The sequence below is a fragment of the Cervus canadensis genome, chromosome 3, assembly GCF_019320065.1.
Source record: "Cervus canadensis isolate Bull #8, Minnesota chromosome 3, ASM1932006v1, whole genome shotgun sequence".
NCBI lineage: Eukaryota > Metazoa > Chordata > Mammalia > Artiodactyla > Cervidae > Cervus > Cervus canadensis.
The window spans coordinates 70,804,773-70,817,086 of NC_057388.1; the positions used below are offsets into that span (position 1 = coordinate 70,804,773).

A 12,314-nucleotide genomic window follows, 5' to 3' on the forward strand; every position below is an offset into this window, starting at 1 on the left:
ATGCATTTAAGAGTCCTCCATGTCTTTTTAGGACCTTAGAGCTGTTTCCTTTTAGTGCTGAATAATATTCCATTGTCTGGATATACCACGCTTTATCCATTCACCCACTGAAGGACATCTTGAATGCTTATATATTTTGGTAATTGTGAATAAAACTGCTATAAACATCCACATGCAGGTTTTCATGTGGACGTAATTGTCAACTCCTTTGGATAAGTATCAAGGAGCACAGTTGCTGGATCAGATGGTAAGAGTATGTTTATTTTGTGAGAAACCACCAAACTGTCTTCCCAAGTGGCTGCACCATTTTGCATTCCCACAGCAATGCATGAGACTCCCTCCTGTTCCACACCCTCCCAGCAGTTGGTGTTGTCAGTGTCCTGGATTTTGGTCATTCAAAATAGGTGGTTAGTGGTATCTCATTGTCATTTAAATTTGCATCTTCCCAATGACATGGCGTGGAGCAGCTTTCATGTACTTGTCTGCCATCTTCATATCTTCTTTGGTAAGGTGTCTGTTAAGGTTGTGTGTCCATTTTTCGATAGGGTTGTTTGTTTTCTTATTGTTAAATTTTAAGAGTTCTTTGTATATTTTGGTAACAGTTCTTTGTGAGATTTGTCTTTTGCAAATACTTTGTCCTAGGAGGCAGCTTGTCTTCTCATCCTCTTGACAGTGTCTCTCAGAGCAAAAGTTTTTAATTTTAATGAAGCCCAGTTTATCAATACTTCTTTTCATGTATCATGTCTTTTGTATCTAGAAAGTTATCACCAAAGTCATCTCAGTTTTCTCCTGTCTTATAAGAGTTTTATAGTTTACATTTTACATTTACTCTGTTCTATTTTGAGTTAATTTTTGTGGTGGGTTTAAGGTCTGTGTCTGGATTGATTGTTTTTGCATGTGGATGTCCAGTTGTTCCAGCACCATTTGTGGAAAAAGACTGTCTTTGCTACATTGTATCTCCTTTGTTCCTTTGTCAAAGATCAACTGACTATATTTATGTGGGTCTATTTCTGGACCCTCTATTCTGTTCCATTCATCTATTTGTGTTATTGTTTCACCAATACCACACTGTCTTTTGATTACTGACATTTTGTAGTAAGTCTTAAAGTCAAGTATTAATAGTATCAGTCCTCTCATTTGGTTTTCAATACCAATTCAATATTGTATTGACTTCCCTGGGTCTTTTGTTCTCTGTATAAACTTTAGAGTAGGTTTGTTCATAGAGTAAGTTGCTGGAATTTAGATGGGGATTTCATTGCCTCTACAGATCACGTTGGGAAGAACTGACATCTTAATTATATATTGAGTTTTCCTATTCATGAATGTGGAATATTTAGATTAGTTCTTTGCTCTTATTAGTGGGAGTTTTGTAGTTTTCCTCATATAGATCTTGTACATACAATATTTTATTAGACTTACACCTATTTCATTTTTGGGGTGCTCATATAAATTGGGATTGCGTTTTTAACTCCAAATTCCTCTTGTTCTCAGGGAAGTGATTAACTTGTATATTTACCTTATATCCTGCAGCCTTGATGTAATTGCTTATTAGTTTCAGGCCAGGCCATTTTTGCAGTGTTAGACGCATTCCTAGCGATCCCAGCTTAAGAGGGCCGTGGACAAGCCACAGGGTTCTTGTGGGTGTGCCCTGCATCTTGACACCAGGGGCACTGTACTTTATTTCTGTCCTTCTTAACCCGCCTTCGTCATGTGGCAGCGCACCTGCCAACAGGTGTGACTGCTGCCCAGTCTCAGAAGTTGGGGTGGAGGCGGAGCCAGTTGCTGTTCAGGCCTCCAGGGAGACTCTCCCAAAGGAAGCCAGCCTGGGTGGGGACACAGCCCGGTTAACGCTCCAGTCACAGGAAAGCACTTTCGCTTCTGTTTAGTGACTATCTAGAGGCCTTTAGAGATGGACTGAAGATATCCCTACTCACTCTCAGAGCTGCATCTGGCAGAGTGGGGAATGAGAGCAGCTCCGTTCCTGGGGGGGACACATCCCTGGGGAGTAGCCAGGCGAGATCTCGGCTCCTACACAACTGAACTTGAGGCAGAGTCTGAATGTCCCATGGTCACAACAACCCATTAACTTATGCAGGGAGCTATGCTCAAAAGGCCTTCAGGCTGTTTACAAAGCCTCATTCACAATCAGCTATTTGCCTCTCCAAGGGGTGATGGTAATGGACAAGCCCTCAGCCCCCTGCAGTGTGGGGATGGGACAGGCTGTCCCAGCTCTTTGCCTGCAGACTGTATTCTGAGTCACTGCAAGTCTTTCGTTCTCAGCAGCTCTTTCTGGATGCCTGTGCTTTTAGAACTCCATGCAGGGTGGATATTTAGGGTCCAGACGGCACGCTCCCCTCTCAGGATGTTTCCTTAACTGCAGGTGTGGTTGGGCTCTTTTCCCACCTGGACCCACACTGAGACTGAGGCGGTGCCTCCAGTCCCCCCTTCCCCCAGGGATGCCAGGTATAAATAATGCAGCAGAGCTGGAAACGCATCCTGACCAGTGGGCGAAGTCTCCTTGGCTCCAGTGCTGGTGTGTGTGTCTCTGAGTCACTCACTCTCCACGCCTTTGGAATTAGAAATAAAGGGTGCTTGCCTCAGATACACTTGGCCACGAATTTATGCACGTCATTCATAAGCCCCAGGGCCCTTGTGTTTGGCAAACGCATTAACGCCGCTTCCCCCTGTGTCTTCCAGCCTGCAATGTGTGGTACCTGAACTCCGTGGAGATGGAGTCCCTCACGGGCCACCAAGCCATCCAGAAGGCCCTGAGCATGACCCTAGTCCAGGAGCCGCCTCCCTTGTCCACAGTCGTGCACTTCAAGGTGTCGGCCCAGGGCATCACCCTGACGGACAACCAGAGGAAGTGAGTGTGCCCGCGGCCGGGCTGCTGGGGTGGGCGCGCAAGGCTTCTGGCCTCACCTGGGGTTAGACCTCCTACCAGCTCTGCCCAGGCCCCTGGACATGTGGTGGTCACCCCGGCAGAGCTCTGCGGTCCAGGAACAAATCAATGACCCGGTCAGTCTGTGCTTTATCCTGATGTTCAGTATGTCCTCAGAGACACATATAAACTATTAACATTTGGCCCACATGCTGATTTTTTAAGGAATCAGTAAAATTTTTTAAAAAGACACAGAGATCTTTGAGTATCTCTTTGATACACACACAGTGTGTATGTAATCTGCAAATGCAAAGATCTTATAAGTCATTTCTGCAAAAACACTCAGTGACTATGATAGACTCTCCTCATTTTTGCTTTAGTGTCATTACTTCTAACAGTTGGTTATCCTGTTTCAGGTAAGAGTGTGACCTTGATAGATATTATTTCAGTAGTTAATGTTAATATATATTATGTTAATAGATATAATATAAAAGAATAATTTATGTTAATAATTATTAACTATTATATAGATACTGTACAGTACTATATCTTAGTTAGCAACATTTGAAATCTAGGCAGCATCTAGGCAGATGCTGTTTCAGTTTCTAGGGACTTCCCTCCAAGCTATCACTGAATGGGTTCTAGATGCGCAGATTCATAGAGAGGGGGGCACTTGTGGAGCCCCAGCCGGAGCACAGAGCAGGGTTAGGTGCCTGGACAGAACAATGGCAGACATGCTCCTTCCAGGAGCAGAGCCTTTGACCTCAGGATCAAAGGCATTTCAGAGGCAGTTTTGTATTTGCTATGGAAACAGCCTGCTGTGGTTAATGAGGGAGCCCGATCGGCTGCCCTAAAAGCAGAGTGGTGGCAGGAGCTTCGAGGGGTAGGCCTCCACCAGTCCCCATGCCGGCTGGAAAGGCAGCGCCCACCCCAGCGCCTGAGGAGCTCTTCCCAGCATGACCCCTGCTTCAGAGCTAGTCCTGGGCTTGGGAGGGGCTCTGAACCACTGCTCTCAGGATGAAATAGGTGGGGAGTGTGGGATGGGGTGTGCGTCCTGCCACTCAAATTGGGGTCCTTGTTCCCCTTTTGATCCGAGTGGTCCGCATAGCAGGTCCCGCATGCCTTACACTCGGTTCCCTCACTTTTCAAGCTGCACCGAGGTAAGTGTCTTGGAATGTTTGTGACTCGAATGAAATAGACACAAGCTGCCAGCCTGGCTCAGCCGAAGCATGAACATAGGGTCGGGCGGGACAGCACGGCTCCTTCCTTTGCAGCCTCTATTTTCTTCTGCTACCGGTGTGCTCTTTGTGAACCTCTAGTTTCCCCTGGTGCTTACAAAACCCTGGGGATGGTCTGCCCCCACAGCACTCAGGATCTTTCTTTTTGCCAGAGACAGAGCATGCCTGTACAGCTGATGCTGGATAAAGGGGGCTGTGTCCTCAGCATCCCCCATGGAAAGGTGTCTGGCTCTGCCCGTGCCTCTCCCTCATGCTGGCCTCTGGGGACACCACCTTCCTCAGGAGGAGGGGGCACTTGTCCAGCCGGAGTGGGGCACACGGGGCTGGCCAGCTCAGAGGAGCAGGGAGGGCTGGCCGTGAAGCAAAGGACGAGTGACCGGGGCTGGGACCAGTACAGAGGGGTCCTCTGATGGTTCCCCCAGCAGCTGTACTGGCCTGGCATTAGCAGCACCTCCCAGTAGATTTAATGTGCACAGTTTACAGCAGGCCGTTAGATCCCTCATGGGGGTGACTGGGCTCCTCTGGCAGGAGAATGTTGGGCTATACTGAAGCCCTTTTCACAGGCAGTCATCTAAGGCTCTAGACAGTTGGTGGTTTCCTGGGATGAAGGCAGGAAGGCCAGGCCTCACTCAGTTTGATGCAGTTTCTCCATTTTGCTCCTCACGGTGCTTGCCTTCACCCCAAGACTTGCTCCTTCCCAAGCACCAAGCTTCATATGTCTGCTGATTTCTAACAAATGTACGCTCTACTCTTCTCTCCAGATGACCAGTAAAAGCATAAAATAGGCTTCTGTCCCCCCAAACCTGCTCATGGGGGGCCCTCCTAGGGCAGCACTGTCACTGCAAGACCCCAGATGGGCTCATGCTCCCCTGTGTCCCTGCAGGCTCTTCTTCCGGAGACACTACCCCGTGAGCAGCGTGATCTTCTGTGCGCTGGATCCACAGGACAGAAAGTAAGATGCCCGTATCCCTACTAAGCGATGCACGTGCTTCCTTGGTTTTTTAAGTTAATAAAGAAATTAACGTGACTCTTCTCTTTCTCTGATTTGCAAGGTGGGTCACAGACGGCCCTTGCTCGAGGTACGTTGCCAGCCCACTTTTATCCTCTCTCAGTTGACACTCACTCCACTCCAGGTCTCCAAAGAGGAGGATGACAAATAATGCTTATGGGTTTGAATTTGGCTTTAAATGAAAATGCAAGTGTTCTTTTTATGCAGAAAGGGCCTGCCGAGGGTTAACTTTTCTGTTTGCTCTTCTCTGAATGAGCAACACTTCCATTTGACCCATAAAATAGGGTATAAATAGCATGAAGCAGATTGCCTGGCGTTTCCAGCAGTTGAGGAGGGGGTTGGTGTGTTAGGAGGGAGGGCCGCGTGGGTGCAGTAGGCGTCAGTGCTTCCCAGACGAGAGGGAGCGTGGCTGTCCCCCAGCCCTGCTGCCCGTGTAACCTCAGATCCTCCAGAGCTGTCTACATCCCCACAGGTGGGCATCTCCATGTCACCTAAATTTGATGACCGCAAATGTCTCACCACAGGAGCCCTTGCCTGGGATTCTGATTTTGTGTTTGTAGCTTTGTCTTGGCATCTGATAAAGTGCTAGGAGGCCTCCCCAGGTCCCCAGAAGGGGCAGTACCCCCCCGGGCCACCCCAACTCTGGCTCTTAGGACCAACTGCACTCCCCACACGTGGGCTGCGCTGCCCTGGAGGGTCGCTTGAGAGCCATCGGCCTGTCCCTCCTGTGGGGTGGAACCCACTCAGGTCAGATAAAAACATCCTTCATTTCTCTGAGAAAGAGAAGAAGGACCTTAGATAAGGGATAATCCAGGGATTTGGGTTTGGATAATGGTAGTTATTGTGTTGTTTGGGCCTCACAAAAGCTTATTCAGAAAAAATAGATTGTGCTGTTCTTTTAGACAGTTTCCTCTCCTGCACATATGTGGCCCGGGCAGGGAGGCCCTGGTGTGTTTTTAGAAGCCCCATCCTCCAGCCCCAGTGGCTGGGAGTGTGGGCATCTAGGCAGAGCCCCCCCCAGCCCCAGGAACTGAGACTGGGGTGCTGGCATCCGCAAGTGTGTGTGCCTGTCTGCGCCCGTCTGCTCTGATGGTGTGAGGAGAGAACAGGCAGCTCCTGTGGTGGAGCAAAGGCCCTCCCCAGAGACTCGGGACTGGTGCCCAGGAACTGACGGGTCTGGAGGGTTCCAGCCAGGCTAGACCCACGTCTTCAGCTCAGGTCCCAGTCTCATGGCCGGCCCTCCCCAGCCCTGCCCCTCAGGTTCCTCCCCTGCGAAGTCTGGGCACAGCATCCTCCCTGCTGCCGTGGAGGGGGTGTGCGGGCAGGTGTCTGGCAGGGGATATGGTCCCGAGATTTTGGAGAGGTGGTAGTTAGAGGCGATGATGGTGAGGGAAGAAGCGGAGGCATGCACCCTGTGGGAGGGATGGGCCTCGGCTGGCATGCTGACCCACCTTTCCTGTTGCAGAGTCTTTGGATTTGTGGCCCGGAAGCAGGGCAGCGCCACGGACAACGTATGCCACCTGTTTGCAGAGCACGACCCCGAGCAGCCGGCCAGCGCCATCGTCAACTTCGTGTCAAAGGTCATGATCGGCTCCCCTAAGAAGATCTGAGCCCTCACAGCCCAGAGACTCCAGAGGGGCTGACGTGACCTTGGTAGTCCAGCACCAGGAGGGAAAGGGGCTCCTCCGACTGTTCAAACACGAGAACAAACAACCTTGCCGCCTGTGGCCTCAGTTGAGGGGCGCAGCTCATGGATGCATTTCTGTAGCCCAGTGCTTTCTGGGCAGAGGAAGTTGGACATCAGGTGCACCCATCCAGTCACCACTTGGGAAAGAACAATTCAAGGAGATGTGGGGACCCCTGTTCCTCACACTCTGGTGTTTATGGGAAGGAGGGGAGCCCAGCCCGCTCCCCGTGACCCTGAGTGCCTCATCACTGCCATGTCAGAGCACTCCTGGCCAGTGGACATGCCAGGGCCTCTGTCCTCCCACAATGGAGATATTGATTAACCTGAGAAGGGGATGCATGTTGGTTGAAGGTTCGTGCAGGTCAGGCCCTCCTGGAGCACTATGGCATCGTGGGCGAGGGGAAGATGTGATGGGCGGTGAGGACAAGAAAGGTCACATTGGTCACGGTGAGGCTGGAGTCCAAGCGTGGGGACAGTTCCCCATCTCCGCTCACATACCAGGTCTGAATGGTGCACTGGGCCGTGAGAGGAAAGTGAGAAGATAGGAGGAAAGCCTCATTTCCATATAATTTATATTTTACTTGTGCCACGTTATTTATGATAATAGTTTGCCATTGTTATGCTGTACTGGTGTCTACATGCTGCCGTCTGCCAAGGTCAGGGTTCTAAGACGAGGTCTACCCCCGGTCAGGTGTACCAGGAGTGCAGAGTGGACTCTTTTGGCCATGCTCTCAGCTGTCATTGCCCGAGGGCGGCTGCCAAAACTGGCTTTGCCTCAAGCAGCCTTCCGAATGCTTGACCATCCATATTTGGTTTCCACAAGCAGCCTTTCGAGTGCTTGACCATCCACATGTGGTTTCCTGGCTGCAGATACAGCCTTTCTGGGGAGGAAGGTCTTGAGGGGTGGGACACGATTAGTTTGAGACTCAGGCCTGCTCTGCATCGCTGTCCTCGGCCGTCGGGGCCTGGGAAAGATCACCGCGCTAGAACCGTTCACCTGCAGGAGTGCTCATCTGTCTCCACCCTACCTGTTGTCTCCCATTGGGATCCATGTATTCTGGCACCTGAGCAAGGGGAGGTGTTCTAACACTGTTTCCCAGCTCTTCTGCATCATCTTAGGCACCAAATCAGACAAGCTGTTTATGCCGATGTGCATGTTGCTGAGCGGAGGTCTGTCCACCTGAATTTGTCAGTGGTCAGAGGTTTGGGAGAAGCCAGTGGTCCTGCAGGCTCCCCAGAGCAAGAGACAGAGCTGCACAACATCGTCATAAAGCCCCCGTCTCCTTCCCCATCGCCCCAGACGTTCACGCCGCAGCTCTCCATCCCTGGAGAACTGTCCATCTCCTCCGCTTCCCAAATCAAGCACCAGCTCTTCAAACACCAGGAATCACCGCAGCAGTCATCACGCTAGTGTTTGGAAATGTGCTCTGTGGATTCTTTGTTTCTCAAGTGGGGCAGAGACAGTCAGCGACAGCAGAGGTGGGATCCACCGAATCCAGTGGGCACCATTTGTGTGTGTGAGTGTGTGTGTGTGTGAAAGCAGGTGGGTGAGTCCACTGTTTAGCTCCTAGTGATGCACCAACACAAGTGCCTCGTTTTTGTGCCAAATGTTTGCCTTGGTCCTTGTGGACCCTCTTCTCTGACGCATGGCGGCATGGCCAAGGAAAACGTGCCGGCATCTCCCAGAGGCCTGATGCCTTGGTTGCTGGGGTGGGGGCGTCTAGCATTTCAGTTTTTCATTTACAGCAGAACTCGGTGAAGAGGAGCAGAGGTTTGTACTGGCCCCCGAAGGGGCCTCCTCCTGAGATGCTGGTCCACAAGTTTGACCCAGAGGCTGCAAGCCAGGTCCCTTATCCTTCTGACAGAGGAAGAAAGGGCTCATGAGGGGTTCCGGACTTAGTAGCATCAACTTCCCCAATCACAGAGGGACCTTCTCCCGCCCCTGGCTGTCCTCGTCCAGATCACGCAAGCCATGACATTTGGTTTTTAAACTGACTGGCAGCTGAGCCTTTTACCCTCAGTGGTCAAGGAAGTTTCCTCCCAGCAACTGGCTCCCTCTGGAGTAAGGAATGAAAGGAATCGAGTTTCCTGGTTTCTGAGGAGCTGGTACAACAGTGTGTTACATATGCATAAAATGGAACAAGACGAGTCCATGAACTTTGTGCTCAGACCTTGGGCAGCCCCACCACCAACACTGGCTCTAGGCAGACAGGGAAGGAACATCCCCAGGCATCTGGGGTGCCCATGGGCACAGGGGTACTGTCCTGGATTGTGCACAAGGACTGCACCCCACTAGCATCATAGCCTCATAGCCAGAGCCTGTTAACCTGCTCATTAACCTATGCTGTATTCCTCCAGTGTTAACCTGTAAACGTATTAAGTCACATTGCATTTAAGGGTCTCCGTGTGTATTCTTGGCATCAGAGACCTCATTGTCTCCTTCTCTGCCTTACCTAGTAGTGGATATTTTTACTTTTCTTATATTGTAAAGAATATATCCAGTATGTAAATGAATGTTCTATAAATCCTTTGTATAGTCATTTTCTCTGCTCTTTAAATATCACCTCTATTCAGAGTATAATAAAAGTATAAACTTGATAAGCCTCACTGAGGCAAGCATTTGTGGTGTTAGATGGAAGTACCTGACAGGGTGTGTGCAAGTGTGGATGGGTGTGTGTGCGTGTCTGAATATGCCTGTGTGTGTGTGTATCTGGGAGTTTGAAGGGGATTGTGTATGAAAGAGTGAATTCACTTACAAACATATTCTATATTTTTCCTTCAGGAATATAGTTTGATTTCTGCCCAGAGACTTGAAAATTGTATTCAGATTTTAAGAATTTAATAATGACATGTGGTATTGATCATAGGTGCTGCTACGTTTTTGATGTTGATATAAAGCCTCTAATCCAGTAGCTGTAGGAGGAAGCTCCTAGTGTAGATCAGCCTCTAATGGGGCTTCCCAGGTGTTTAACCAGAGAGGATGCTGAATCTGAATATAAAAAGTCCAGTTGTGTCTGACTCTTTGTGACCCCATTGACTGTAGCCTGCCAGGCTCCTCTGTCCATGGAATTCTCCAGACCAGAATACTGGAGTGGGTAGCTGTTCCCTTCTCCAAGGGATCTTCCCAACCCCGGGATCAAACCCAGGTCTCCCACGTTGCAGGCGGATTCTTTACTATATGACCCACCAGAGAAGCCCCGAAAGTCCAGTGGGTTCACTTATTTTTTTTCAATAGATGCTGGTGACAGCCCTAGCACAGCCCTGTAGGCTCTCGTGAGCTTGGGCTCATCCCCCAGCTAGGTGGAGCCCCACTGTGCTGGCTTTCTGCCCTCTAGGGTAGGTTTCTTTCCTCAGCTGGAGCAGAAGAAGCCAGGGGGATTAAGCCACTTGGATGGTGGCCTCAGTTCCACTGGCTATGCCAGAGCCTATAACGAGAAAGGAAGATGAAGCTGGGTATGACCAGTGCGTGTGAGATTTGGGTCCTGGCTGTGATGCACACTGGGGCCAAGGCCTGTCCAGGCTCAGGACTGAGGCGACCATCCACGTGGCTTAACCCTCAGGGCTTCTTCTGCTCCAGCTCAGGAAAGAAACAGAACCTGGGCCCATTTTGGTTATGGACTGATAAGGAGCTGGCCCTCTCCCCAAACCTCAAAAGTTCTCTCACAGCTGGGTATACCTGTGCAGTCTTCTGCTTTCTGCTCTGCTGACATGTCCAGGGGGCTGTGCTGTGAAGCGGGACCTGCCGTGGCCCCAGGGTTGGTGCTGAGAATGGAAGGGAGAGCAGGTGGAGGTGGCTTGAATCTTATCCAACAGAAGGTTCTCACTAGGCCCTGGACCCTTGACCAGTGTCACAGCAGGGAGTAAAAGCGGAGGGGCTCTGGTTCTACCCATCTTACAGGTGCACTTTCAAAGACACGTTCTGGATTTGTCACCACAGCCCTAGACTACAGAGAGAACTGTCAGAGACCCAATGCCCCCAGGCCTCACTTGACAGCCCTTGCCTTAGGGGGGCTTCACCACTCCCTGTTCATCACTCAGCCACATATCAGTGACTGCCCCTTTGCCCCACCCACTGGGGTCCTGGACCTATCAGTGACAGACCTCCCTTGCCCCGCCCACTAGGGTCTTGGACCTATCAGTGACAGACCCCCCCTTGCCACCACCCACTTGGGTCTTGGACCTATCAGTGATAGACCCCCTTTGCCCCGCCCACTTAGGTCCTGGACCTATCAGTGACAGACCCCCCCCTTGCCCTGCCCACTTGGGTCCTGGACCTATCCGTGACAGACCCCCTTGCCCCGCCCACTTGGGTCCTGGACCTATCAGTGGCTGTCCCCCTCTCATCCTGCCCACTCATGTCCTGGATCCCTTAGTTATGGCCCCTCACCAGCCTCTTGGGGGCCATCAGTTCTGATCCTTCATGGTCCTGGTTTTTTTGTCTCCTAGAGGTTTGTGTGTGGTCTCCAAGGTGGTGGTATGAACTGCCCCCCACCGTGGCCCAGAGGTCACGTTTCACAAAGCAGGGGCACTGGAGCCCGGCTCAAGACTGAATTGGAGCTTCCAGGTGGACCTGGGGTACAGGGAAGGGACATTGCACGACCTGGGAATGGGCTGTGTCTGGACACATTTGAGCTGCAGCGTTGTTGAATTTGCAACAAGAAAAATGGTCCAAGAACAAATGACTTTGAAGTTCCTGAGGAATCAGACCACAGCCCAATCACAGCCCAAGCCTGGACTGGGGTAACAGTAGGGGTTTGGTGGGCTCCCCCAAAGCCTGTCACCTGTGAGGGTCCTAGCAAAAGGGATTCTGCCACAACGACCTGGTTGCCAAAGCCTTTTGTCCTTGGGAACCTGAGACTTCCTTCCCCATCCCAGAGACAGACACCGGGGTGGTGGGGGCACAGGCAGGGGTCCTGCCCCCTCCTGGAAGCACTCTGTCTTCCACAGACAAGGGATCGCCCACAGTAAATGCCAGGCCAGGGAAGGCTCTCTGAGCCTCGGGCCTGCCAACCCTCCGCCCCTCAGGCAACCCTACAGAGGCCAGTGAGAGCCTAAGGGCAGTTCAGTTCAGTCCATTTCAGTCGCTCAGTCGTGTCCGACTCTTTGCGACCCCATGAGTTGCAGCACACCAGGCCTCCCTGTCCATCACCAACTCCCAGAATTTACTCAGGCTCATGTCCATCGAGTCGGTGATGCCATCCAGCCATCTCATCCTCTGTCGTCCCCTTCTCCTCCTGCCCCCAATCCCTCCCAGCATCAGGGTCTTTTCCAATGAGTCAACTCTTCACATGAGGTGGCCAGAGTATTGGAGTTTCAGCTTCAGCATCAGTCCTTCCGATGAACACCCAGCACTGATCTCCTTTAGGATGGACTGGTTGGATCTCCTGCAGTCCAAAGGACTCTTCAGAGTCTTCTCCAAAACCACAGTTCAAAAGCATCAATTTTTTGGTGCTCAGCTTTCGTCACAGTCGAACTCTCACATCCATACATGACCACTGG

At 51.1% G+C, this 12,314-nt stretch overlaps 1 protein-coding gene across 7 annotated transcripts in view; it reads left to right on the forward strand.

Moving 5' to 3' along the window:
- TNS3 (tensin 3) overlaps window positions 1-9,422 on the forward strand; it is a 219,415-nt gene extending 209,993 nt beyond the window's left edge. For 6 of the 7 annotated variants that reach the window (XM_043463431.1, XM_043463429.1, XM_043463425.1 and 3 more), the window contains 4 exons: window positions 2,698-2,866; window positions 5,003-5,071; window positions 5,172-5,198; window positions 6,594-9,422. In XM_043463431.1, the coding sequence (XP_043319366.1) occupies window positions 2,698-2,866; window positions 5,003-5,071; window positions 5,172-5,198; window positions 6,594-6,738 (410 nt within the window). In that variant the 3' untranslated portion in view covers window positions 6,739-9,422. The remainder of the gene's footprint in view (window positions 1-2,697; window positions 2,867-5,002; window positions 5,072-5,171; window positions 5,199-6,593) is intronic. The other variant, XM_043463426.1, reaches the window with a different exon arrangement.
- The last annotated feature ends 2,892 nt before the right edge of the window (window positions 9,423-12,314 follow it).